Here is a 27,928-nt window from a genome sequence, read left to right as displayed (position 1 = left end):
GATTTCAGGGTGAATGAATCGAGATTGATCCACATTTTATTGCACTTGCAGTGTGAAGATCGTTCTTTAAATGGATATCAAAGATTATAGTTCTTCTGATCTACGCTCGACAAAGAACAGTGAACACGAGCAACTAGTGTGCGTGCAAATCATGATTGCAGTTGATCTGCAATGTGTGAAACTGCAACTTACATAGATTACTGACGGAGTCATCAATAAGGATGCGTCCGTTGTGAACAGATATGTTATCAAGTGTAATAAGTGTTTTAGTCTGGTTCTCATACTGAATTGGGAGCTCTTCGTGTGCCTTAAATGTCCACAACAAATCAGGAGCACTGCGTTCTTTCCCATGTATATATATATATATATATTTTTTTTTTTTTACTTTTTAGAAGCATATCCAGTTTTAACCTAATGAAAGTAAACATCCTGTTTATAACTAGGATGTGACATACATATGAAAATATATGCACCACAACATAAACCGGTCAATAATGTTCAGCATGCAGTGGATCCATGACATTTAAAAGGTGCAGTATGTAAACTGAACACTTGGACCTTCACCCACTGCCTCCATGCACTTAAAGAGAACCTACAGGCGCCTAAAAACCCATAAACAGTCACAGAAAGGATTGTCAAAGTTTGGCATATCCTTTCAGGCTACATCACACACAATACAGGCTCCAAGGAGCATGAATTTAGCGGGGGGGGGGGGGGGGGGGGGGGTTGTTTGAATTAAATGTCAATATTTCATCTTGTACACTGTAGGCCAAGAAATAAAGAAACTGCTAGAAAAATAATCTCAGTGTTTTATTTAAAACAACCATATTTCTCTTGTGAACAAAGTAACTTCAGTTTTCTGTTGGGTTTTTTTTGTTTGTTTTTTTACAGGTAAACCACAAGGAAAACTATGAAAATCATCCTTGAAGTATATGTGCAAGTAAGGTTTACAGATATCTTAAGAACGCAACAAACACCTAAACTCATGGGCCACGAGGAAATCAGTAAGGCTCTGCTGGTCAACTTCAAATGTTTTCACAATGAGTCAAAGTCTTACATGAGAATCCTTTTCTTCAACAACATGCCCAATAAAATAATGATCATATAAATAAAGCAATCACACAGGGACCATGATTCACAATGTGCATCATGCTGTTCACTCGTCTGCTCCCCCGATGGCTCACGACGGCGAGCGGAAGCCACAGATTTAATTTCCGCAACGAGCAAACGGACCTTCAGTCTCGTTCAAGGAGCTTACGCTGACAGAGCTCTCTGTAGATCCTCTTCCGTATCTTTGGTATGTCCTTTTGAGAGAACTGGAGCGGTTTCGTCAGGGAAAGGCATCGAGAATACTGTGGAAGGGAGGTTACGGAGTGAGTATACTAAAAGAATAAAACGGATACAGAGAAACCGCGCACATGCCCGAAGTTATCGGATTACTCAAATGATCAGATAATAAGCACTTATTGGAAGGATAATGTGAAAAGTCTGACTAACATACTTAAATTATTTGCCAGATCATTTTTAACAGAAAACTTAATGTATAGGCACAAACCCTCAACATCCTTTAGCTCCAACGTCAGGACAGTGAACACTATTACAGGATGCTATGCTATGTTCAACAACATAAGACCAGATGTTTTGAAAATAACAGGAAGCTTCAGTCTAACAGCACCATGTATAGTACATATGGATGCAGGAGGATCATTTACTTCCTGAAGTTCATCTCAATGCTTGCCGTTTTTAGACGTCGCATTAAAGGATAAAAAGTTAAATTACCTCCAATACAAAAACTCCGCAGTCGTTCTCGTTGGTCTGTTGAGGAACTTTCTGCAAACAACAACATGGAGAAACGAGACTCGACGTCAGCCATTGTACAGATGTTGCCTAAATAGCCTTGGTGTGGCTCGTCATCACGTACCTCATCAAATGATACCGTCCAACCATTTTCAAAGTCCGCTTGCTTCTTCTCCTTTGCTTCTGTTATCAAGTATTTCAAAATGTTCTGTGGTGAGAAAAGCCAAACAAAAATAACTGTTTAAAGTAGCAACGCGATAAGGACGATACATCAAAACAAGCAGCCGTGGTGCAACTTTTCTCGTTAAGAAAAATCTTAAACACGGACGAGGTTTTGTCTGGTAAACCGACTAAAGTCAATATACACAATATATCATAAAAAAAAAAAAAAATCTAAAATCAATCATGCGAAGTCTTTTTGTTACCCTTGCTACTTTGTGAAGGGCGTTCCCCTGGGAGTCGTACAGGCAGATCTTCTTCTTCATGATGTCGGCCGTCACCAAACACCAGTGAACCTCCAGGTGGATCGGCACCAGGAGGAGGCTCTTAGAGAATAAATCCACCTGGCAGAGCGGAGAGGAGTCCCCATCAGTCACTCGGGTTATTCAATTCATTACAATGTACTATGACGTTAGTGTCATCTATACAGCAAACCAAAACAAAACACGACAAATATTTTAGGCCTAACCTTCTTAGTCCATCGCTTCACGCCATCGTATCCTTTGGTCATGAGCTGCCGGTGGAAGAAGCTGTTGAGGAAATGGACCTACGAGCAAAGGCGAATTATTAAAGTGAAGGATCGATCCTCAAACGACGTTGAACTTTTAAACAGACCCTGGAGGAGGTACAATCAAAACATCATGATTGTCTCAGCTGTGCGCAAACAGGACTTAGCCCGATCAAACACAGCAATCAACCAACCTTTTTTATAGAGCTCTTTTCGTACAAGAAATTGCAGCACATGCTGTTTGTTGTTTTTAATCCAGAGAACTTCAGTGGAAGGTAAAATGTTTTCAAAATTAAAAAAAAATATATATATAAAAATCTAAAATTAATGTTAATCTGTCACTGTAAAAGCTGGTATTGCTGTGCCTTTGCAAACAAAAACAAATCTCAACACACACAAGTATTATTCTACATAAAGCATCATCATATAAACCCCACATCAACAATTTAGTATCTTCAAATCACTTAAGATTACCTTATGATGGGAAGACTCCATAATCAATTCTCCGTACATATTCATGACCTTTAAGAAAAACAGACGTGTCACATCCACAGTGTAAACCTTTGCCACTAATCTGTCCAAACTTTTTGACGTTCGATGATGACCTGGTCGTTGAGCCAGTTTTGATCTGCCAGTGTCAACAAATCGTCCAGGGTCAGGATGTGTTTCTTGTAGACGACCCGGAAAGAGGGCGCTGGCTTCAGTGCCATCACACCTCGGCATCGCAGTACTTCGGAGAAAATCTGGGTTTGCCTGCACAGATAAACAGTTTAGTCTCGGAATATAAAGGACGACTGAGACCACTGAAACTCTTCCAACTATAAATACTTCTAACGTCTACCTGTCATCAAACTCGGTGTTAAACCTGCTCCGCAGGTGTTCTAACACATCGCTCTTCTGCAGCGGGATGAAACTCCCGTATGTTCTGTAGAAGTCACCGAGAAATGCTACACGTACACAGAAACACTCATTTCAAAGAGCTGCTATGAATAAAACATTAAGTGAAAGAAAAAAAAACTAGGAGAAAAATGTTTATACCATGTATGTCTTTAACCAGTGTTTTAAGGCTGACGTCACCCGTTCTCCCAGTCTCTTGTTCTGCTGGCTGGCCGTGACTTTGAGTAGCAGAAGTTCGGTGTTCGGACTGATGGTCCGCATCGATCTTTCGTGCTGGCCCTGGAGTCGATCCCGCATCTGATTCACCACACGCATTACTGTCCATACTCTGTGACCATCCGACATCCCTGCAAAGTTTCAGAGGGTCTGTGACTTCTGTGACTTGCAACAAAGTTTCTGTGCTCTGGAATAGAGCCGGTGTCATTTGTGTGGTCTGGCAGATGGCGGCTGGTGCAGTATTTGTATCTGCAACCCAGTCCTGCGAGCAGCAGGATCCGTTGAATGCTTGAGCCAAACAGTCAGATTCAGTCAGCGTCGGCAGGCAAGTCTGCTTGCTCAAAGTGTCCTGTGAGCCTCCAGTGTTACATCCAATGGGTGACGCAGAGGCCGATGTTTCTACTTGAATATTTCCATCATTCACAGTTTGGTTCATTGCAGTTTTAGCTTTTTGTATTTTTAAACTGAGGCAGGGGCTGTAGTTGTTTCTCTTGCCTAAATGGAGTATCCCAAAACGAGATTTCTGTCGCTGCTTCCTCCACATAAAAAATTGTACTTTACAATAAAAGCGTCTCTTGGCTCGCCTTGAGAGATGAGACACTCCCTTAATGGAAGACAACATTGTTTTTGTCCTCTTCAAGTGTTTCACTTTACTTCGAAGGCTCTGTTTCTGGTGCATTTGTCAGAGATCATATAATACAAACTCACAATTGGACTCCTTTTATCTGCTGGAAAGCAAGGAGTGAGTCAAACCAGCTCAGGCATAACTGTGTAACTTTTAGTTTTTTCTTCTTTTTGGCAGGTAAACACTCCAGGCCATGATCCACAGTGTTAGAATGAGCTTCCCATTGATGCGTCGGGTCAGCTGCGACCAGCTGCGTCAATGAATACTCCTGCTGGATGCTGCTGTTATCTCAGGAATCACTTCCATGCTGACAGGATCTCCATGGCGCTCAGCAGCTCCCGTCTTGACTCTGGATTCCTGTCGATTCCTCCAATAGCCTTAAATCTGCAGGGCCACAGAATATGTGTTATAATACATACGTGAGGCCGTTTGTCCAGTTTATGATTGAGGAGATTTTAATGAAACCATGAAGGCTGCAGCAGCCTATGACAGCAATTGAATGAATTCATGCCGGCCCAAAGGATCACAAGTTAGGATCAAGCACAACGTTCACCACGCTGGAGTTGGGCTGCTGTAATGTTTTTTGATTTGAAATTTATCTTTTGAAATAGTAAGTCAAGAGAGAAAAACAAATATTGAATATCAACATGTAAGGAAAACCGAGAATGCTCGTAAATAACATTGTTTAAACCATTTTCCTCCGGGATTAATAAAGTATTTCATTCTATTCTAAAGAAACTTGCATTGCATAGAGCTATAGTTAGAGTTATTGTACAGACAAAAGTACCTGTGGGCACGTTTAAAAAGTGGTAAAAATGACAACTGAGATAAGCAGTTATAATCTTTTAAATGCATTCAACATTATCTTTATATCATTATGAATTGGTTGTATTTCCTATATCACTGCATTTTATATTATGTCCTGAGGAATTTGCACACAGAGGTTGTTTTGAGTATCTTTGTGAACTATGCACACATCTTGTGTGGAATTGTCTGTCCATTCAAACAAATCCAAACGTGAATATGTTGGGAAACAAGCTCTGCAAGGGTAGCACCATCACTTATTATTTTTACACTGAAGATTGTAAAAATGTCAAGATGACCGGGGTTATTTTACTCTGCAGCAGTTTATATCAGGTAACCATGTTTGTTGACATTAAAGAGTGTCTGAAGCTGAAACTGTCCAAGTCCAACCCATTGCACGGTGTTGGGGATCCTAGTCTGAATGAGGTGGGGCGATGGATAGAAGTGAGATGGACAGACAGATGCATAAATGCATGGATGGATGGATGCATGGATGGATGGTGTTTTGAGTCTGGTAAACATGGTTGAAGAATCTTGGGCTTTGAATATTTCTATAACACTAACGCTGTACGTATTCAAGTGATGGATGTGAGCACTTTTGCCACCAGTGGTCCTTGCAAATACTTTACAGAAGCACAATTGCCTGCTCAAACAATGCATTACACTCATAAAAAAACAAAGTGTGAGCAAAAAGACCAAGCAAGAGTGAGGTCAACAAACGTCTCACGGACAGAGACAGTGTAACACATATACTTCTATGGGAGACGTATTTATATCTTGTTGCATTGATCAGTCAAGTGTAAACACCTCCAGCTTCTTGACCGCTTGGCTTCGTTTATTTTAAACACGTGTTTCCAAACGGGGAGCATTGCTACATTAGCCACATTAGCTCCGTTTAGTAGGACAACAACCTGAGCAGCGAGCCACAAACACTTCAAGACTTACCGCTTCTGCCTCCTTCACTTCACCGAGACGCCTAAACGTGATGTGATAAACGTCCCTGGCCTCCGCTTCCTACGGTATTATTGTGATTTTTTTTTTATTGTTATTATTATCAAAATTACAATTTGTGAACCTGCAGAACATCTACCACTCGTGAAGCAACGCATTGCTCGTCGAGAGGCGCGTGTTGACCACGTCACTGCAGCGTTGACCAATCATAATTCACGTTTATTGACGCATGGATTGTGAAGCAAACAGACTAAAAAAATTTAAAATATGACCATTGGCAAAGGTAAACCCAAATTTTGTGAAGTTCTCTATTGATTTGAAGAATGCATTAAAACATGAAATAATATAAACGCAAAAAGCATTCAAAGTGTCAAAATGTTTAAAGAACTATTCCCCCCAAAATATAAAAACACCCTTTGCTCCCCTTGTCTCTTTTGTATGTCTATTATACTGTTTATTCTCAAACTATGCATGTCATTGTCCTCTGTTTTACAACTTTATAATTACCCATCATAGAGGTTAAGATTAAATACATTTATTCTAAATGTGAGCATAAAATTGTTTGATTTTGTTATGTTTCATTGCACTGTTTGTTTGTTCCTTCTTTGTTCCATAAAGTTCTCAACAAACCCACCCGCCCACACCCACCCACACCCAACACACACACACACCCACACACACACACACACACACACAAACACAAACACAACACCCCCCCCCCCCCACACACACCCACACACACACACACACACACACACACACACACACACACACACACACACACACACACACGAAATAGAGTCAACCACAACTAAACGAAAATAAAATGTATAAACAAATAAAATAAAATGCAATGTCTGTATCCAGATATTTGTTGTCTTATAGCCCAATCATATTCATCCAAATACAGTCCTTGAAGGGTTCTTGGACTATTAGGACACCACAATAAAAGTAATGAAACTTATTTGTTTAAACGGCAAAAGAGGACATAACATGACTGTCTTTCATCACCACTTTATTGGTCATCCATCCGTTAGTAGACCAATCTTGACCTGAGGTGACATTCCACCGCAAAGCAAATATATTAGCGACGGCAACGGATGTCACTGTCCCTTACTCAACTGTGCCCTCTCCCCCTCTCCCACACACTGCAAACATCCTCTCCTCTGAGTTGTCATTGTGCAAGTGCCTGAAGTCTACCAGCTAAAACGATTATGCTTGATTTGGACAAAACTGTAAAAGTGCAGAACTTAATTTTGTTTCTGATCTGTAATAATAATAATAATAAACTTTATTCATACACCACAAGATTAGATAAAATCACACAGAAATCTTCATACAAAGAAAGAAAGATAGTCATTTGACAAAAAAAGGATTCAAGTAATCACATACTGTAAACCACCATCAAACTGTAGCATTATATACTGTACTGGAATCAAAGTCCAGCTGATATTGCTGTTTATGACATTTCAGTTGGTTTAAGTTGTTTCTAACACTGGAGTCAAGAACCTCCAAAGCAATTAATTACTCATCAAATGAGTAATAAAGGAGTGAAGAATGAAAAAAAAAGACATGTAACCAATATTGTTCAGCAGTTTTGGACTGCACTCATCTGTGAAGCTTGGTGAACTTGTGCGTCCTTTGACCAATGTGCAACAAGCATCTTAACTCTACTTTTTGACTGTCACTTTAAGCCCTGCATATATTATTAAACGATGTGGAGTGAATTTTAAAAAAAAAAGCCATTTGATTGAGACACTTTAACAGAACAATAAAATTGTGAAATAAATGGAAATTAAAAAATTTAACTCTTAAGTACTTTAGAATTCTACTAAACTAAATGGAATCGCCTCTTTACCTACAACGTGCTGAAAATGATTTAGCTTTTTGTGGCATACTTCTAGCGTAAGCCCATTAACAATGAAGATCCAGGGAAACTGCAGTGGTAAACTTATGCCAGACTTTGTCAGGTTACATTTGTTTTGGCAGTGGTCCTAAAAACAGAGTACGGCCCACGTGTGACGCAGAGGTCAGGAGGGATCATTGCTGTGTTTAACTTGGCACTGTTTTCAGGAGTGGGGTGCAGGATATATACAACCAGGGCTGCACCAGCTCTGCCTTTCCTTCTTTACTACTATCTACTTGACTACTCTAATATCTCTTGCATCTGGTACAGAAATGAATTTCTTGAGGACCGCCGTGGTTTTCGGGATATTGGTGGCAGTACGGGCTCAGGTAAATGTACCTCAGGCAAATGTGCGCTGGCCTCTTTGCGAGTCCCCTGAGGCTGAAGAGGCGGCTCTGGTGGCCCAGGATTACCTCAATGCCCAACATGCTCATGGCTACAAGTATGCACTGAACAGGATTGAAGACATCAAAGTCTACACCGCGGTATGTACCCAGATCTGGATGTAGATCAGTCTCAGGCAAACACATGCAGACAGTTATGGTGGAGCAATCCATGTGCATTTTATTGAAAACCAATAGACAAAATGATTGTATACCTCTATTTATGTTGTAGCATTGCACCAAGCTCTTGCTCTCTTTACCTCTGGACAAGAAACAACAACCGAATTCAGTTAAATAACCATCTGATTTGGCAGATTAAAAATAAATAAAAAAGATGACTGATGCACCGTTTTTGTTTCCAGCCTGAAGGAGAAACAATCGTTTTGGAGGTTGACTTGTTGGAAACAGACTGTCACGTGTTGGACCCCACACCTCTGGCCAACTGCACAGTCAGGCCCAAATATTTGACGGTGAGCCTGCATGCCTTTAGCAGATAGCCAACCAACCAAATCTGACTTTGCTCAAATAAAGCAATGATATCATTGGATTTTACATTACTACTCAATTCTTTGTCCTTATTTGAAGGCAGTCGAAGGAGATTGTGATGTGGTGCTGAAGAGAGTCGGAGGCGTTCTGACTGTCACAGCTTTCAAGTGTAAAACAGAAGGTAAAACCTCATTTCAGAATAAACACACAGATACAAAACTTGCATAAGAAATATCATCCATCATATAAAACCTTGGTTGTGTCCTCTGAAGCGTCAACTGAAGACCTTTGCCTGGGTTGTCCCACCCTTCTCCCTCTAAATGATACGAAGGCACTGGACTTTGTCCAATCCTCTATGGGAACCTTTAACAACATAACAGTGAATCAAACATTTATGCTTCTGGAGGTTGGAAGAATGTCAGCACAGGTAATTTATAGTAACTCTGATGCAACATGTGTGATTTTCCTGTTGCCTGTTCATGGATCAATACTCCTTAATGCTTCGTTGCAGTTTCTGCCTGGTGGACATCTCTATACAGCAGAGTACGTTGTAGTTGAGGCTAATTGTACTGATGATCCCTGCACGCCCCTGAATGATGTAATGGCTGTAAGTACACAAAATCAGATTAAAAATGTTTTTTTAATGTATGAATACGTAGATCTTTCAATTAGAATGGAATAATTATAAATGTGGCCACTCACCAACGGTCATGTTGCAATTTGAAAAAAATAACAAAAATGTTTTACTTCAACAGGCTCGTGGCATTTGTACTGCTAGGGGGTCAGGCGCCCAACACACTGTGGACTGCAAAATGTTTGCCACTTTGGTAAAACGGTGTTTCCAAACTTTCTAGTAAATTCTGATGGGGGGGACAGTTATGATTACCATATTTTGAATACATTTCTTTTGTTTGTTTTGTTTTTCAGACTCCTGCTGTAGATGCCAACAGTACCGCAGACCCTTTTTCACGACCAGCAGTTCATGCAAGCAGCATGTCACACAAGCACGGTCTGAGACACCACAAACTGACAGCTCTCCATAACCCTGAGTTGAGTGGACTTTTATCGGCAGAATCAGACGAGTCTGCTGAAATCGTACCTGTGGTCCCAGCAGCTGCTGCGCCCGCTGCGCCCGCTGCTGCAGACCCTCCACCTGCTGCTGCAGACCCAGCAGTTGCTGCCGATCCTGCACCTGCAGCCGATCCTGCACCTGCAGCCGATCCTGCACCTACTGCCGATCCTGCACCTGCAGCCGATCCTGCACCTGCAGCCGATCCTGCACCTGCAGCCGATCCTGCACCTGCAGCCGATCCTGCACCTGCTGCGGAATCTGACGCAGCTTCAGATTCTTCACGCAGTGCTGAGATCCCTCTCCTTGTATTTAAGAGAGAAGTACCTGCAGCGCCTGCACCTATTGTGGCAGACACCCCTGCAGTTCAAGCAGATCCAGTTCAGCTCATAAAAGTGTGCCCAGGAAGGGTTAGATTTTTCTAAGTGTTTAGTTACAAAAGACTCTATCCTGCCACTTTTAACAATGCTTTCATTACAGTAAATCTGCTTCTTAGATATTTAGAAATGATACATTGGTACACTAATTGTTTATATCTGATGGATTGAATGGGAATTGTATAATTAACCTTGATATTTTTATGAAATGTGTAATTACTTGTTTCTTGTGCTGTTGAATAAATCTATCATCAAAAATCAGTTCGTAGTGTTACTTTTTTTCTCAAATATTTGAAGTGTACAAAAATGGCAGTCAAAGGCCAAACACAATGTTGTTCTGCAATTAGAAGTGTCTAGGTAGGATAGTTTAGAGTACATGCACAACTTCATATCGAACCACAGTACATTGACTCATACAGCTTATTCAGGGTTGATTGCAAAAGTGCACAGTGCTGTTTGCCAGATGTATCGACTCATGCCAATGACTTTACTATGAACCCACTGACCCTTCTGAGTTTGCCGTTTTGTCCAGTTCAAGAAATTTCTGTTCTGCAAATATGGCTTACCTGAAATGTTTTACAGATTGGTACTTTTTTGCGATAGGAAAGTCAGGAACTTTGGGAAAGTTTCCAGGTTTTCAAACTCAATGTAGAAAGAAGTCATTCATCAAAGATTAACTTTGAAAATCACTCAACAAATTAAGGCAAGAGAATAAAAGAAATTTCAGCAAGAATGATTATTATTGGATTTAGCATACTCTTGGCCATTGTTGATGAATGGCAAAATTCTAGTAAGTGTTTTCACATGAAGGGGTCAATGTTCAGAAAGCACCAGTTCATGGTGAGGCAAAGAAGCAAGGCAAATAAATTCAAAAAGGCAAGGCACCTTTGCACCAGATATACAACCAGTTCTGAACAACAAAGACGTGTTTGTCTGCCTATGCAATGACAGAAGGGTGACTTTTTAAAACACTCATATTTCCATTTTTAAAATGTCTCCACACCTTCATGAATGTCATTCACTGTTGAAGAAACTTGATTTTCTTTTGTCCCTTAAAAGTTACAAGACAGTTGAAAAGGCTGGATAGAATACTTCAGTATTTTATTCAGAAGTCAGTCCATTCATCTTTGCTTCTCATCTGAGGGGGGGGCATTCAGCACTGCAACAGAAAACCATATTAGTATAAAACCATGGATTAATACTATTTCAGGTAACATTTAGGACTCACCATGCCCCTGTTGGTCAGCCGTTGAGCCCCGTCGAAACATCTTTCCACGAACATGAGTAGGAAGATTTGGGCGGGAGCCTAAAGGTGTCAAGAATTTCCAGTGGTCTGATGATGATTCTAGGGAATCCCCTTTTAAATTTTTTGCATCAATAGATGGGTAAAGGGCCAAAAATGAACCACGAGGACCATCCAAAGCAGATGTAGACAACGGTGAAGTGGAATCACCATCAAGCCTTTGCATGTAAATACTACCAGGTATGGGACTGGGCATTTCTTCATCGAGCCATTTAGGTTGTTTGGACAGCAGGTGTTTCAAATTCTCAGGATTATGGGGCCGACTATTGGACTGATTTGTCAGACGTCGACCTATGGAATGCACATCACGTATTAGATCACTGTAGGGTTTTGATGAACCATTAAAACCGATGAGATACCCACCCTGTGGGCCATGCAGGGGAAGTGCATAAAAAGCATTGGGAGGCCGTTCATGTTTTGTCAAGTTATTGGAGCCTCTCACAAACATCTTCAGTTGTGAATTGTTTGGCAATACAAGGCTGTAAGCAGGGATTGGAGCATCTTGAAGCATATGGGGAGGAACCAGCATCCGATCAAGCTCTCGACCTCTTTCGTGGTGCATAAAGCTAGTATATTCCATGGGGTTTGTGTTAAATGAGTGGTCTGTGGCTGTAAGCTTATGTTGCTGCTCCTCTGAATATTGACCATTAAAAGGCATGAAATTAGGCCTCAAGATGCCATCTGTATTTCCAGCTGATAATTGGCTGTTTTGATGCGCTGTGTTCAAGGGACCTTTATAAAGTAGAGGGGGTTGGCCTTGTGCCAAGATATGTACATCCTCATTTTGTGGTATATACAGCCATTTGGGGTATGGCGAGTCTGCTTCAAAACGAGGAAAAAGCGGTTCATTAAGATTTGCAGCTGTGCGGGGATTACTGTCGTGAGCTGCAACAGGGTTGCCATCTTGTGGTTGAAGATATGTCTGCTCTTCATTGACAGAAGGAAGAGACTGGGAGGAAACAAATACAGGGGAAGAGGTTGTGGTCAACTGGATTGATGTGGATTCTACTGTTGGCTTATGAGGAGTTGAGACATAACCTAAACCATCTCCAGAATATGCTGATGAAGGGAGTAAGGGCTGGCCAAGGTAAAATAAAGGTGCATTGTTATTGCCAAGTCCAATAGGAACAATGTGATGGAGATGTTGATGAAAAGCAATTTGTGGGCAGCATGTGGGAAGTTCAGGGAGGCACATTGGGGGGCAGTTCAAAAGTGGCATTAGTGGAGAACTGAGCTGGGGGTTTTGTGGGACCGTGTCGTCATCATGACTAGTTTGTGTATTGGTAGCATCTGTGGACATTTGATGCTCTGTTGGAACCTGTTGGTTTATAGAGATACCATGAGGCAACATCCTTGGCTGGGGGGACTGGGGCTCCTGTGGGTCATAAAAAATGTTAAAAGGATGATGCGTCTTGATCTGTGGAGGCTTGTAACTGGGAGGATGTGCACTTTGGAGATTGGCACCTGCAGAAACATTTTTTCTCATAATTGGGATTCTAAATTTTTCACAATTGTTATGAGCTTCCCCTAAAATGTCAGTTGCTGGCTGTGGATGCCCAAGTGGCTGACTATTAACGTCCATGTGCTGGTACAAGTTCATTGGTTGATGCACTTGGCCCTGAAGGACTTCAGCTTGATGTGGCCCAGAACCAGTAGCTGAGTTTTCAAATGAGGGAATTTTAGGTTTCGGATGGGTGTGCAGCGGGTGATGCACTTGGTCCTGGAAGATGTCAATCTCCAAGGGCTGGTAGATAGCCTTGATCTGTCCAAATGGTTCAATGTCAGGCTCTGGCTGGGGGTAGGATGTTTTATGTGGCGGAGGGGCTTGCAGCTCTGGAACAACAACGGGTCTTTCAGGCATTTCATCACCAGGGTTTGGGTGCACCGGGAGGGGATAGTTGGAGAACCTGTGGTTTAAATGGCTCAGTTGAGCTTCTGGAGAAACAACTGGTTGTTTGTTAGCTGACTGGAATTCAGGTTGGGGGTGGAAGTAGGAGTGGCCGTGCTGGCGTTCTTGGATCTGAGGGGCTTCAGGTTGTTGTACTACAGACGCTTCTTTCCCGTGAGGTTTCTCATGAATTGGTCTATAAGGTGGCTTTGGCTTTTCTGGTAATTTTTCAACATGAGAAGGATGGGGAGTGGATGATTCTACAAGATGGGCTTCAAATCCAGGTTGTTGATAGTAAGAAATATATTGATAAGACATTCTCTGCTTTTGGCTTCCAGGTTGCTCCACACGTTTCTGTGGCAAAAAAGGAGGGTGCAGGAATGGCCTTGGATGCAAGTCCTGATTCAGCTGAGCTGCTGGTAGTTTGACCATTGATGACAGTGATGGAGGAGCTTCTGGTATGTATGGATGAGAATGAAATGGAAAATGGTCCCAGGTCTGCCATCTTTGGTCCTCAGAGCGGATTACTGGAGACGGTGTAGATATTGGTTTCACTGAATGAGCTGTATGTGGACTCTCAGGACTTGGAGGGTGAGCACGCAAGAAACTGGGGTGAAGAAGATAGTGAGCCAACTGAGACTGATCCGTGTCCATCCCTTGTTTTTCATTTGCCATTTCTGAGCTCTGAGAAAAACTTGGGCCCTGGGGGGCAGACAACATTTCAGCATTTGGTGATTTGTCGGGAGCATGGGATGACACAGGATGATGTTGTAAAGTACTGTCATTTTGGGGGTATTCAGGTAGCAGTGATGGGCAGGTGATCTTCATTTCTCCATCTCCAGCCAGATTCAGGGTGTACAATCCATCCTGAACAGAAACCTCAGTGTCACACAATCACTTTCTTTTTCAAAGAGAAAAGACGAAGGGTTTAACAATGCAATAGTTGAATATACTGTACCCGGTCCTTCAGGCAAGGTGCATAATCAACCGAGATGACCACACCTTCAGGATGTTCAACTATAGTGAAGAGACATCTCTGCGAAGCTTTCGATATTGGCTCCCAGTTACCATTCACTGCAAATTAAACAGAAATCATTCATCACTAAGTGCAATTCGTAAAAAGTAAGTTGAACCTTCAGCTCCAGCATAGTCATTCACTCATTATTTGAAAATTGTCCGATTGTATCGGTAAACTGTTATCATGTTCGGGTCAAAATAAGTGAAACATACAATCATTCTTTGCAAAAACTGAAAAGGTTAATAAAATAAGCGAGCAAGTGTGGCCACAGAGTCAAGCTTTTAGTGCATTATAGCAGTACATAAAACACAGAAAGTGACAAAAACTTACAGTTTACTTGAATTCGAGTAAGCGGGATGGCCCACTCAGTTTTCACCACCATGCCAGCAGCGTGGCAGGAGACCATCGGAGGGTTTGACGGCACCTGCCTCATCAAAGGGCAGGACATCCTTACTGGTATCCCCCACCAGCGCAACGGGAGAACATAGCTGTTATCCTGATGTCACAAAATGGAAACCGTTTCAAGCCAGTACAATTTTAATGTGCAGTACTTTCAGAGTGACCCACCTCAAGCGCAACAAAGCAACCGTCGTAAGGAGCAACCAACACCAAATCTCTCTGTATTGACCTGATGGAGTAGCCACAGCTTGGAGGTAACTTGGATAGTGGTAGAGGCGACAGATGACTTCCTGAGGAGCAGTTCAGAGAAAGAAAGGTATTAAAAAAATTTATCTGAATGGTCATGGCTGTAGAAGTAAATCTGTAGCTCCATTGAGAAATGAAAGCACACCCCTGTCCACAAAGAAGAGGGCTTCAGGAGTGGAAGCAGCGTCTTGAACCTTAAGCTGCATGGAATTGACTGTACATTCCACCTTCGGCTCCATTTTAAGAAGATGCTCCACTGCTGCCATGTCTGTTTCAGGCCCAACATCAAGTCTGATTGTTTGCTCCTCCCACGCTTTAAAAAAAAATTTAAAATAAAGCTTCACATGAACAAAACACTCAATGCTATAACTTCATCAATAACTTTAAGTTTCAACCTTACATACCCATATCTGCTTGGTAATCTGTTTCAACATCCATGAAGTCTTCTGCAGCCTCGGTTTCATTCGGTGCAGCACCCCGTGGTGAGTTGTTCCCAATTAGGAGTCTTCCATAGTGCAGACGTATTTTTTCAGTTTGATTTGGACTGATACTCAACTGGTTTTCTATCTCATCCAGTGCGTCAGGTGTTGTACCCAGTGCGCCAGGTTCTGGTAGTCTTGCAGAATGACACAGTAAAGTTGCAAACACAAAAATCTCCAAACAGAGGAAAATCACTCCGCTCCTGCTCTCTTGACACGCCATTGATTTAAATAGAAAAAGCAGTGCACGCGGGGAAGTTGCCTCAACACTTTTGCTGCACAAAGGTTTCAAACCGAGCCCTCTTTGGTCCTAATTATGGCAAATCAAACACCTGCTCTCGGCAGGTGCTGGCAATCCTGCAGTCAAGGTTGGAGCCCTGAACACAACAAGCCTTGCAAACTTCCCCACCTCATATGGTTACAGAGTGTGAGGGTGTGGCATGAGTTATGCATGGGTTTAAAAGAGGAAATGACAACTGAGGTATATGGTGGCCTTAAAGGTGGAGATTCGTCTTGCACTTGAGCACCGTCATATCACACTCTGTTCCTCTGACCACTTTGGTGAATCATTTGAAAACAGCCACTTTAGTCCATGGGCCAGAGGACAACATGGTAAAGGCATCCATATATGTTCTGAAAGCTAACAGTCTCAGGTGTCTGAGAATGCATGATAACCTTTTTAATTTGGGAGCTTTTAGAAATTACAACTCGGCAAAGATTGGAAATTGCGAGAAAAAAAAATATTGGCAAACTGTGAAAATGTAAAATTGCAATTGCTCAGCATACAAAAGTGATATGCATTTGCAATAAATGCCTACATATAGGTTATTTGTTATGGGAAATTCATTTATTTATTCAAAGGTCAAGGTCATGCGCTAAGGTCAAGGTCAGTGTCAAATAATTAAGGATATGACTTAATTGAACATGCTCTAGATTCCACCACATATATTTTATAGCTCCAAACATAATGTAATCTTGAAGGCAAGACTATGGGCTTTCAGGAAATGTGTGATATGCGGTAATATGTGTAATATTTCCGATCTTATCTTTGCCTGAGCTGTAATTTCTAAAAGCTACCAAGTCATGCATTTTCAGATACCTGAGACTGTTAGCTTTCACAAAATATTTGGTCGCCTCTGCCCACCCAGATGGTACTACTTTGTCAAAAATTGGCCTCTGGCCCTTGGACTGCTTGCAGTTTAGGTGCTCTTGGTATATTTGCAGGTAGAAAGAGCCACTAACTATGATAAGTACTATCAGTAGCAACTTTCACTTAATCTGGCTGCAGAAAGATCAGATTGAAGATGTGAAAACACTTATGTCAAGAGCTTAAAGAAACAGCTGATTACTATTTCATTACAGACCTCGCATTGGCAGATAAGACTAACCTGATTGAAATGTGATCAATAGTTTGGAAAGAAGGTTTAAGAATGATAATACTGTAAAATGTAGTTTACAATTTTGGTGATGCAGGGCTTCACTGGTTGAATAAATCCACAGTTCAGGCTCCACGGTTCATCATGGCGGGAGAACAGGGGGGAAAAAAATCATATAGATTCAAATAGTAATATATAACCCAGTAAATATAGCTGGAGCAGGAATGTCCCTGGTTTGAATCTTTATGGACCTTTATGTTTAAAGCTGGCATGTATGTATGCATGGGTTTTCTAGAATAATCCAAACAATCCAAAAGATCATTAAAAGAAATGTTCAAACATACAGCTATTCTGTTTATGCAGCTTATGATTCTTCTAGTGATGAAAAAAGTTAATTTATATTGATTAAAAAAAAAAAACACATCATCTCATTACAAGGACTTGAGGTTAACTAATTTATCAATGATAAATTCAAGTGTTTATGATAGTTAAAAAAAATTTTTTTACTTTCTCCAGTTATTCTGACTTGTTTAAAGGGCTTTGTGTGAAATTTCACCAATGCTCCGGTTTTACATGGATGGCAGTGTTGAGTCGGTAGTTGCAGCAGTGCAGAGGGTGAAAGCTGTAAACCCGTTTATCACAGATTACAGCTCTATGTAAAAACACGACCATTTGCCTGAACAAAACCAATTTGTGACAAACTTGTATTGCAAGACCAAAGGGCTGGCTCAAGTTGGAAAACTTCCAGGTTTTGACAATTATAGTTCTACATTCAAAATATATCACACCATGAAACCCCAGAGTGAAAATGAATTCTATTACAGGTTTGTTTCTTTACACTAAAGCGTGTGCGATTAGCGCAATCAGAACCTTTATCAGCTCACACACACACACTCTCTTACCCACAAGGCAACAGACAGGACATCAGCAGCACCTCTGGTTGGAATAACTTTTATTTCATCTGTCTGTAAACAAACGTCTCATCAATTCATGGCATTTGAAATAGATTTTGTGGCAGAAGGACTTTCCAACTCAAAAAAAAGACAATATTGCAAACTTTTCTCTTTTGTTTCATTCTGTACATATCCCACAGAGTCTTGAAATGACTGAGGCCAAAATATCCCTTAGGAAAGTGCCATTAAGATACTTTCTGCCCAAGCAGCAGTTAAAAATCCAACTTGTAGTCGCAACAGATCAGATATTGATTTTATGGCACAGAATACACAGTATTTCTCAGATTTTTTTTTTCTCCACAAGACAACTTACAAATATTCTTATTCCAACCAACACCATTTTCAATATGTTTAGTGTACACAGCTTTTTTTCTTTTAAATATACTTCTAAAGTACCGTACTATGACAATTTGTGAATACACCTTTGATGACTAAAGCACAAGGCAAATAAAGTCCAAGGCGCTGAAGCTCAACAGCCTCGGTTGACAGTCAAGATGCATTCATACTGTAGTAAAATGACATTGCCGTTTCATTGGTTAATGGATAAGAGGTTAGCAACAAATTAGTGATGAAAGGCTTTTAAGTAGTGTTGAAGTCTAAAGAAGCGGTTACGTGTTTTACAGTCATTTGAAGTTGTCTTAATGATTTACAGTCAACAGGTGATACCAACAATCATCCATCAGAAAAAAAGCTGACGTCCTTCTGATCCTCTTCTATCGACAGTTGGTCCAAACGGGGAGAGGAGAGGGGAAATAATCTCATTGTGTGTAGTGATTTACAGCTAAAATTTACAAAGAGCAGGCGATGACTAACATTTGTCAGCTGTCAGAGGTGGAATGTCCACTGAGAGTCCAGGATGTGGTGAAGTACAGCGACAATCTCAGCAATGCTGACCTTTAGACTACACTCACTACGGCCCGACGCCACATCGTTAACTTTAAGACCACATTCAGGTACGACAGCAAAAGCAAATGTGATGGGAGGGCAAAATGAGCTGTGCTTCAGGGTGATGAGTCGGTACACACAAACAGGACTTTATCAGCTTTGTTTTTTTTTTTTGTTTTTTTTAATTTTAAATGGAGGCTCGAGGACTTGGAAGATGGAAGCAGATGTGAAGATGGTTTTGGCTGGAATATCACAATAGGACAGAGCAGGAACAGGGCCGGGGAGCTAATGATGGTATGCATGCAACTTTTAAATGCCCACATGCTGGTTTGGGGAGGGGAGAAAAAAAAAAGAAAGAAAAGATAAACCAGCATCTTTTAGTAATGCTCAAAAAAAAAAAAAAAAAAGATGCAAACTGTCACCATTAGATGTGTACTTTCTGATTACCAGCCACTCGCCAAGTGAATGTTATACAAAGAGAGTCCGAATGTTTAATTTTTTTTTTATTACACTTTGCGATCATTTTTTGCACACTTTTGGTTAATTAACATTTAAATGAACATGCCATTACTGTAGTGCCAAAACATAAGTACAATGTTGACCTGGGGGAGGATTTAATACAAAAAAAATGGGGGGGGGGGTTAAACAAACAAAAGGCCTGTGTATAAAAGTTGACAGGGAGGGACTTAACATTGCATGTCACCAAATTGTGAACAATAGTAGTGTGAACACAAGACAGTGGGAGTGGGCTGCTAAGTTGACGAATGGGTGGAGACGTTGCTCAATATTTAGATTTCCTCAGGTATTCAACCAATGAATAGACTTTCATGTTGATAACTCCACCATGGACCACCCTCCGTTCCCATGACTAAAACCAATACTGGAGCACACAAGGAAAAAAGAGAAATTAACAAAATTGAAGAGTTCCCCCCCTACAGGACAAGGGGTGGAGAAAGGTGACACAGTATCTTACCACTCTTCATTGCTATTAAAAGTTTCCAAAACATTTGACTGCAGGTGAAATCTTAACAGCAATACCTCTTTTCTCTTCTTTTTGTCCCTCAATTTTATCTAAGTGAGCTTGAAAACATTAAAACCCTGATTCCCTCAAGTATTTTGCCATCGAGAACGCCTTCTTATTCAATCCACCTCCATGGACTCCTTCTTTGCCCATTACAAGAACCAAAACTGAAAGAGAAAAGATAAAAAAGCAACAGTTAAATAGAATGGTAAAAAAGGCTAAAGGAAAACACCCCCATTATGAAATGCATAGTTCAGAGACATCAAGAAAGAAATCAACCTGCACTCAAGCAACTTGCCTTTTACTGACCTCTGCTGCCCTTTGTAACACATTAGATGAACGCACCACTGATGAACCAGTAGATCTAGCAATAAAGGTTGCTGTCGAGTCGGCTTAATTAAATGTCTAAATGCAAAAAAGAAATGTTGAAAAAGTTGCAGAAAAACCAGAGAGCTTCAATTAGTATTTCTCATCTTCACGTTTGGCTGAATACTCTGCCTACTGCACCAATTATACTGTTCTTACATGTTACAGTCCAACAAATTAAAAACCTGAGAAACACTGAAGCAATACAAGACACCGAGGATCCCAAAAGCCAAACAGACAGAAGGCAAATCCAGAATTATTTGAAGTTCAGGATGAAAACCATCAAGTATGAACTAGATGCCTAAAGTGATTTCCTAAAGCTCAGTAAGCTCTGCCTGGATGCAGGTCAAATGTTAAGAAAATCAAGCAGGGTAAATAAATTCATAACTAACATTTGCAAATAGGAAAGGTGCTCAGCCAGTTTAATCTGCAACCTTTTTCACATTCCTCATCTACTTAAAAGTGTCAGAGTTTACACAGATTAACACAAACCATGGAAAATCAGTAAATATCTGTCAGTGTTAAGACTATGAATATAACTAAGGACTAAAACCATTTGCATTTTATCTTCAAGGAATCATAATGTTCAAGTTTGACTAGATTCTGATATTTATGAAATGAACCTTGACAAAACAGAAAGTGATTCGTCTTAACCTTATAGACAGCAAGAAGCCCTGAAGGTACTTGTTCAAGCATGAATAACTTATTTTTTTAAGGTTCAAATAAAATCTGTCTGCTTCACTTTTCTGAGGGGCGACGCCTATGTCAAAGTCATGTGGAATTTCTACACAGTTTCATTATATTTACCTTTTCCAGCTTTTCCCACAGAGACATTGTATGTTGGCTCGCCTTCTTGGCTTTTCGTCCTGATGTCCATTGTCCAGTCTCCATCACTGTGCAGGCTGTCTCTGAGCACCGAGCACTTCTTTGCACCAAGAGTGAGACCACAGGTGTAAAAAGTCTCACGGTCCTTCCCGACTAGGACATCTATCTCCTGAGACTGTGGGGAAACAAAAACATAATTTGAAATTAAAACTTCCAGCTGTATCAAACATGCTTCTAGTTACATGGTCACAGTGATTTCATCATCAAGTGTATCACAGCAAGGAAGGGTAAACATTCACTACGAAGGCATGTCCAACGCCAAATATGGAAGCTAAAACTCCATGTTTAGACTACATCAAGAATCCTCAAAGACTTTCAGGTCTTCATAGCGAAGAAACTATTCAGTAGGAATGAATCAATGCAACTCTACCGCCACACAGTTGATTCAGAAAATTGAACCCAACATGCAAAAAATCTGTTCATGACAAATTTAAAAATCGTTTCACTTTATTCTCCCTACCACTTGCTTAAAAAAAGAAAAAAAAAAGAAAGTTCACTACATGTTAACACTACATCCTGGAGATTTGTGGTCCCACCTTACAAACCTACTGTTGTCTTATTACTTAAGATTGTGATTAAGCAGTGCAAGTGACTATGTTCTATTCCCTTTGTTTTTGTTCCATCAGATACATTTGAATTGAGTTTTTTTTTGTCGCCACATCCAACATTAAACGCAGGTCTTAGTTCGAGGCCTACAAGCCCGCGAGATCAGTGCATTTAACAAATCAGTGCCGGCATTGTCTCTTGTACGAAATCACATATTCAAAAAGTAATCATTTGCAAAATCACTTAAGAGGCAAATATCAAATTTTACACTCAATTCATTGTAGCTCCATCAAAATCCCAAGATCCGATCTCGTTACTTAACTGAATATAGGTGTGTGACGCAAGTGGTGTTAAAATGAAACAAGATAAAGCCCCGTTAACGTGAATAACCTATCCATTGTAATCAGCGCAGTTTGTGAGCAAACACACCCAAAGCCAACAATAAAAGGTTGACACGAGTGTCTGCAGTGAGGAGCGGAACTGACGTGACGCCTCTACAGGACGAGCCCCGATGCCGGTCAGTCAATGGAAAAAAAGAAAAAGAAAAAAGAAAAGGCTCTTCGTCACTAAAAATACATGTGTTTTGAGTCTTTGTGTGTATATAACCTGCCGATACCGATGCAGAATTCGCATTTAGCCTCAATCTGACCACCGGTCAGGTGAAGCGAGCCCTTATAACCGCAGGTCGCCGGTGAAGCAGCAGCTTAACGTTTAGCTAATCAAAGCAGCCGTGCACACAAAAGCATGCACGCTCACCCCGGTCTGACACCGTCTCCTCGCCCTTTTTCTTTTTTTTTTTTTTTTTTAAATTAACACGCCCAATGTCTCATAGACACGGCCCTGGGGTGGTTACCCAGTGTCCGTTGGTGACAAATAATAACACCCATGTGCACAAAACGATTTTATTTTTTTATTTGAAACGGAACATTATCTCCCCCACACGAGGTCTAATCCCGCAGCGTTTCCTTAGCCGACACAGGCCATCGATAAGCTAAGCTAGCCGCGGAGCTAGCTCGGCAGTCATTTACACCTTTCAAAGTAATCATTCCCCGTCGCCTCCGACCGCCGTGACAACACCGTCCCGCACACGCCAAGCTCGCACGCCCGCTAGTCGGTTTAGACCTCTTACCGTGATATTGTTGAATGTGCCGCCGGTATGTGCAGCCCAAACATATTTGGCGTCCGTATACCCAACAATGGCGCTATCCTGACAGCTGCCATCGGCCATCAGGCTGTCCACGTAGCTTTGCCAAGACATTTTTCACGAATCTGGCTCTAAATGGAATTCGAACAGCCCTGGAAGTAAGGTCGCCAAACAGGAGAGTGGCAGGAGCGGAGGAAAATGGCCCGGAGGAGAACGTAGACTCTCAGATCCAACCCACACTTCGACGTTAACCAACGCGAAGGCTGGGGCAGCAAAGAAAGCCAGGGCAGAGAGGCAGCGGCTGGGTGTAGTCCGTATCAGATCCCTCCGCACAATGAGCGCCCCGCCGCTTTTATGGCAGCGGGCGGCGGAATAAAGAGGGACTTATCAGCTCCGCCAAGAGTCAGAGTCTGCAGGAATGCTGGGCTGCGCCGAGATTTGACAACCTTTCTACTAATTTATTATCTCAATAAATTAATTTGGGCATTTGTGTTATTTCTGGAATGAGGAATGACACGTAGGAATGGATGACAAAAGGCTGCTGCACTTCCTGCTGTCCAGCCTCACATAGTGCGCACAGACATTGATTCAACACAGGAGTTCAATTTTAAAGAGTGATATCTGTGATCATATTGAGATTAATGATAAGATTTAGTGCTACACTGTTTTTAAAAAAACAACAGTATTTTGATGGGACAAACAGAATCACAAAGGTACAATATTGGAGCGTGCAAAATACATGAACAACAAAACCAGTGACATTTGAAAGGGGACTATAGGTGACTTACAATAGAGGCCTTTAGAAAAAAAGCAAATACATATACAAAGTAGGGGATTATGTAATACAAACAAACTAAATTAGAATAAAACGATGGAGTTTACATTGTGTTGAGTGCTCTCATTTCACAGTGAAGAGGTCACGGGTTCAAATACCAGCCGAGCCTTTCTGTATGGAGTTTGCATGTTCTCCCTGCATGTGCATTTCCTCCAGGTACTCCAATTTCCTCCCACAGTCCAAAAACATGCATGTGCAGTTAATTGGTGACCGTAAAATGCCAGTTGGTGTGATTGTGAGTGTGCAGAGTTGTCCCTTTCTCTGTTTGTCCTGTGAAGGACTGATGACCTGTCCAGGGTGTACTCTGCCCTCGCCAATAGTTAGCTGGGATTGGATGGATGGATGGATGGATGGATGGATGGATGGATGGATGGATGGATGGATGGATGGATGGATGGATGGATGGATGGATAGATGGATGGATGGATGGATGGATGGATGGATGAATGGATGAATGGATGGATGGATGGATGAATGGATGAATGGATGGATGGAGTTTAATAGTGGTGTAGTGATTAGCACTGCTGCCCAACAGTGCGAATGTGAATATTGCAAATGTGCTTGAGGAAGTATATTTTAAATGCATTATCAAAGAAGAACTAAATTGCTGTGCAGTGGTGTAATGTCGTGGTTTGCACTGGTGGTTCATAACAAGATTATGCTGTTTGTTTAGAGTTTACATGTTATCCCTGAGTGTTTTTTCCAATTGCTCTGTCTTCCTCTCACAATCCCAACACATGGGTGTTAGGCCAGGTGATAACTATAAAGTGAGTAAATGTGTTTGTGTGATTGTCTGTCTGCATGTATTGCGCTTTTGATTGCTCAAATAAATAACAGAACATATTCTATCTCTATCCAGCAGGGTCCTGAGGTGTTTGAGCCACTCCCAGCTGTCTATGGGTGACAGGTCAGTGGTTCAATGCCAATGAGTCATGATTGCAAAAAGCAATAACCAGCCTTACATTCATAATCAAATGTAAATGGGTTAATCAGTCATTTTCTAGTGTTTCTGAGTGAGACCAACTTCTAGGCTGGAAGCAGGCTCCTAAATCTATGTATTTTAGATGCAAAATCCTTCCATGTATTTATCTTGTATTCCTTTATCCCATCTTACATACAATCTTTATCCAGGCTATAGTGGTTCAGTGAATTTGCAGCTGCTGTAGGTAAACAGAATCCTCTGGACAGGTTGCGAGTTCATCGGGGCAAACACACGAGTCGACATAGACAATTACCCACAGGCAAAACAAACCAAATGTTCTGCCTGGAGGCCCTCAAAACGAACTATTTACTTTACACATCAGATAATGGGAAATATTATTTATACAAAAAAAAAAAAAAATAATAATAATTATATATTCCTACTACTGAGTTGTAGCCTTACTAATTACCTACTTGTCAGTGAATCCAACTCTCATTTTGGTTTTAACAACAATCTTCTTGTAGTCATTATTTGATCTTGGTTTTGCTCCTTCGAAGTTGGATTCAAGTAATAAAGACCACCAAACCACTCCATGCTATGTCTTCACTCAGTCTATATAGAAACCTGCATTACTGGAACAAGTGTGTTGGAAGGACAAAACTCTTTTCTCAGCCGTATAGATTCATCATATAAGATGTGTAATATAATAGAAGAGGTTACAAATCTCCTGACTGAGTATTTGACACATTCAATCAAGTCTTAGTGTCATCGAGCCTCATCCCAGTATTCATCTTGTTAATCCTTTAATTGTGGGAATATTCAGATTGAGGAGGAACAATGCTGATATTGTGGTGGCGGTGGAAAAATGAGCTTCTGACAGATTGTTAGCTGTCATGAACATGAGAGCTTGACAAGTCTATATGTGTTTCGGGGACTTTGTGAAGTCTTGTTTGGGATGCTTTTAGAGCATAGGGTACCAGTTGCATTTCTGGGGCTAATTAATTCAGCAGTCAATCTGAGTTGTTCAAGGTTGAGCATGTTGCTTTTGTCCAGAGAGTCATACACAGCCATCAGGAGGGCATAATGTGAAGAGAGTGGAAGTCACCTACTTCGAGTCTGAGTCTGAAGAAAATGAGCAAAACCAGTCCAGGTGGAGAAGCTGAAGTATCTTGAGGTCTTATTCAGAAGTGATGAGTTAAAGGATTGTGACGTTGGCTGTAATTTTTGGGCACGTGGCTGTTGTAATAAAGTCTCGATACAGCACTGTTGTGCTGAAGAAGAAGGTAGTATGTTAAATCCACAATAATACCAACTGAAAAGAATCTTGCTTCATGATCTTCTTCTTATTTTGTTGTCTTTAACAAGTGTGGGGACAGTGCATTTTCAGATACTCAGATACTCAAAAGGAGATGCAAAATAAACATAAAGAACATAAAAAAAACCACCAGAGACACAACCACAAAAAGAAGTATGGTATGGAAAAGACAACAGGCAGATGTAAACAGAGCAAAAAAGGCATTTCGTATCATTTAGCTAGATTATATTAACAAGGGGCTTGGAAGGGAAATGTGTCTGAAAATACTATTTTACACAATCTGTATTGATTGAACCCTGAACTGGTCAGTCCTTCTCCTCAAGTACCACTGACGTGCATGTTTTACATGTCTCCTGCTGCAGCACACCTAATTCAAATAAATGAGTCGCCATTGAGCTCTGCAAAGACCTGACGGGTCATTCATTTGAATCGGGTGTGCTGGAACAGGGAGACATTTAAAACATGCATGTCAGTACTTTAGGCGCCGGATTAAGAAGCGCTGCATGAGTATATCAGCAGCCAAATGAGAGGAACAAGTAGTTCAGCTTCTGCTAGATTGGAAAGTTGGGTCAAACCTTTAATCAAACCAGTGACCATAACTGATAAATTAGACATTTTCTTATATTTCTTCCGATGTAAAGTAATTTAAAAGTAGTGTCAGTCCTATCCTTGCTTGATTAACCAAGTCATGCACAACATGTCTGATTTACACTCCTCGTGATAACCAGAGTGTTGTGTCAAGCCATTTTACTTTGACAGTGCAACACTTCCTCCCAATCAGTGTACCTGGCAGATGCATTTAACCAGAAAATTGATACGGAAAAAAACTTGGCACCCTCTTTGATGATAAATCTTAAACTCAGAGATCCCATATTTGAGATTGAGTTCGGCTTGTGGCCTCTCTATGTTGAGTTTGCACCTCTCCCTGTGCCTTTCTGGGTTTCCACCCAGGTGTTCTGGTGTCTCTGCACAGTCAAAAACATGCACATGAGATTTGATGATGATGATGATGATGATGATGATGATGATGATGATGATGATGATGATGATGATGATGATGATGATGATGATGATGATGATGATGATGATGATGACAAATTGTTTCTGAATGGGTGTGGCTTTGTCTCTGTGTGACTGAGTGGCAGTCTGTTTCGGTTGTACCCTGCTGTCATTCATAATGAGCCATCTTCAGTTCTCCATGAAATTTAATTTCATGAAGATGTGCAGACGACGGACAGAGTAGTATAGTATTCATCCACAGAAAGGAGGAAAATAAATATAGAAAGTTTTTATTCAAGAAGAGTATCTCTAATATAAATATCTTAAATGTTTTCTTTCCCACAAAATTATATTTTTCAAGACTCTCAACGACTGCCATGTAAATAGTTATTGCTTTGCCCAGTCAGCAGATCAATCCAGCCACACATTCAATTTCAACAAGATTTGATTTAACTATGGTGCAAGTCAAACCGACAACATCAATTCTTTCCACATGTATTTATTGACCAGTGGGTAATATTTTGGCCACAGTGAACAGCAGAGAAATACTGGAAAAGCAATGAATACATTGTTTAAAAAAAAATATGACAGAATAGACTGAAAAACGGACATTTACATGCTTTTTTTCATGTGACTTAGACAGACTGACTAATTTCCCCGGTGGTTACGGCACAGTGATCCTCTATATTGGGGGGATTGAAGGGACTAGACTGGCCCACACAATGAAATTGCATTGTGTGAAATTCACAAAGAAAACATGGACTTTATTTCGCAATAACAGGGACTTTATTCTGTAATTTATTCAATGTTTTAGTAAAGGTAGCAGACAAATAAAAAAACAACAACACAGAGAATCATCTGCAGAGGCCAGTGATGTAGCTCTGGAATCGAGCAACTGAATTCCTGTATAGCATTAGCATTCAAGCTGTAATGTGAGAAGGGATTTGTGGAAACATGCATGCAGAATGCTACAGAGGTCATACCTTGAGAAATGACAGGCCTTTTCAAAAAACATCTCAGTGAAAAGAAACACTGTGGTAGGGAGAGTTTCAGATTTTTCTGCAGAATTGCCAAATGAAGCACAGAGTAAAGGTATTTGTTTTACTTTTG

The 27,928-nt window shown here is 40.9% G+C and overlaps 3 protein-coding genes across 5 annotated transcripts; 1 reads left to right on the top strand and 2 right to left on the bottom strand.

Annotated features, from left to right (window-relative positions):
* Positions 1 to 791: 791 nt before the first annotated feature.
* Positions 792 to 6,194, bottom strand: LOC308121703 (sentrin-specific protease 5-like). Of its 3 annotated transcripts, XM_080483110.1 has the most exons (10): positions 6,012 to 6,194; positions 3,563 to 4,646; positions 3,366 to 3,471; positions 3,130 to 3,277; positions 2,999 to 3,046; positions 2,486 to 2,563; positions 2,223 to 2,360; positions 1,922 to 2,005; positions 1,780 to 1,830; positions 792 to 1,352 (listed from the first exon to the last, which is right to left on the bottom strand). In XM_080483110.1, exons 2-10 carry the CDS (start codon positions 4,314 to 4,316, stop codon positions 1,236 to 1,238), a joined length of 1,524 nt encoding a protein of 507 aa, XP_080339236.1. In that variant the 5' UTR covers positions 4,317 to 4,646; positions 6,012 to 6,194; the 3' UTR covers positions 792 to 1,235. The 3 variants fall into 3 exon arrangements, with proteins under 3 accessions (XP_080339236.1, XP_080339238.1, XP_080339237.1); XM_080483112.1 differs by lacking the exon at positions 3,366 to 3,471; XM_080483111.1 differs by lacking the exon at positions 3,366 to 3,471 and having other exon boundaries at positions 2,999 to 3,277; positions 6,012 to 6,192.
* A 1,900-nt stretch (positions 6,195 to 8,094) lies between these two features.
* Positions 8,095 to 10,498, top strand: LOC308121718 (alpha-2-HS-glycoprotein-like). Its single transcript, XM_080483140.1, has 7 exons — positions 8,095 to 8,408; positions 8,669 to 8,776; positions 8,892 to 8,973; positions 9,065 to 9,219; positions 9,304 to 9,399; positions 9,548 to 9,619; positions 9,720 to 10,498. Exons 1-7 carry the CDS (start codon positions 8,196 to 8,198, stop codon positions 10,284 to 10,286), a joined length of 1,293 nt encoding a protein of 430 aa, XP_080339266.1. The 5' UTR covers positions 8,095 to 8,195; the 3' UTR covers positions 10,287 to 10,498.
* A 7,384-nt stretch (positions 10,499 to 17,882) lies between these two features.
* LOC308121778 (profilin-2-like) lies at positions 17,883 to 23,321 on the bottom strand. Its single transcript, XM_080483247.1, has 3 exons — positions 22,733 to 23,321; positions 20,980 to 21,172; positions 17,883 to 19,973 (listed from the first exon to the last, which is right to left on the bottom strand). The coding sequence occupies exons 1-3, from the start codon at positions 22,859 to 22,861 to the stop codon at positions 19,876 to 19,878; spliced, it is 420 nt and encodes a 139-aa protein (XP_080339373.1). The 5' UTR covers positions 22,862 to 23,321; the 3' UTR covers positions 17,883 to 19,875.
* Between the last annotated feature and the right edge of the window lie 4,607 nt (positions 23,322 to 27,928).

This window comes from Lipophrys pholis (assembly GCF_963383615.2).
Source record: "Lipophrys pholis genome assembly, chromosome: 1".
NCBI lineage: Eukaryota > Metazoa > Chordata > Actinopteri > Blenniiformes > Blenniidae > Lipophrys > Lipophrys pholis.
Note: the sequence above shows the minus strand (reverse complement) of the source record. Positions and strands in the feature narration are given on the sequence as shown.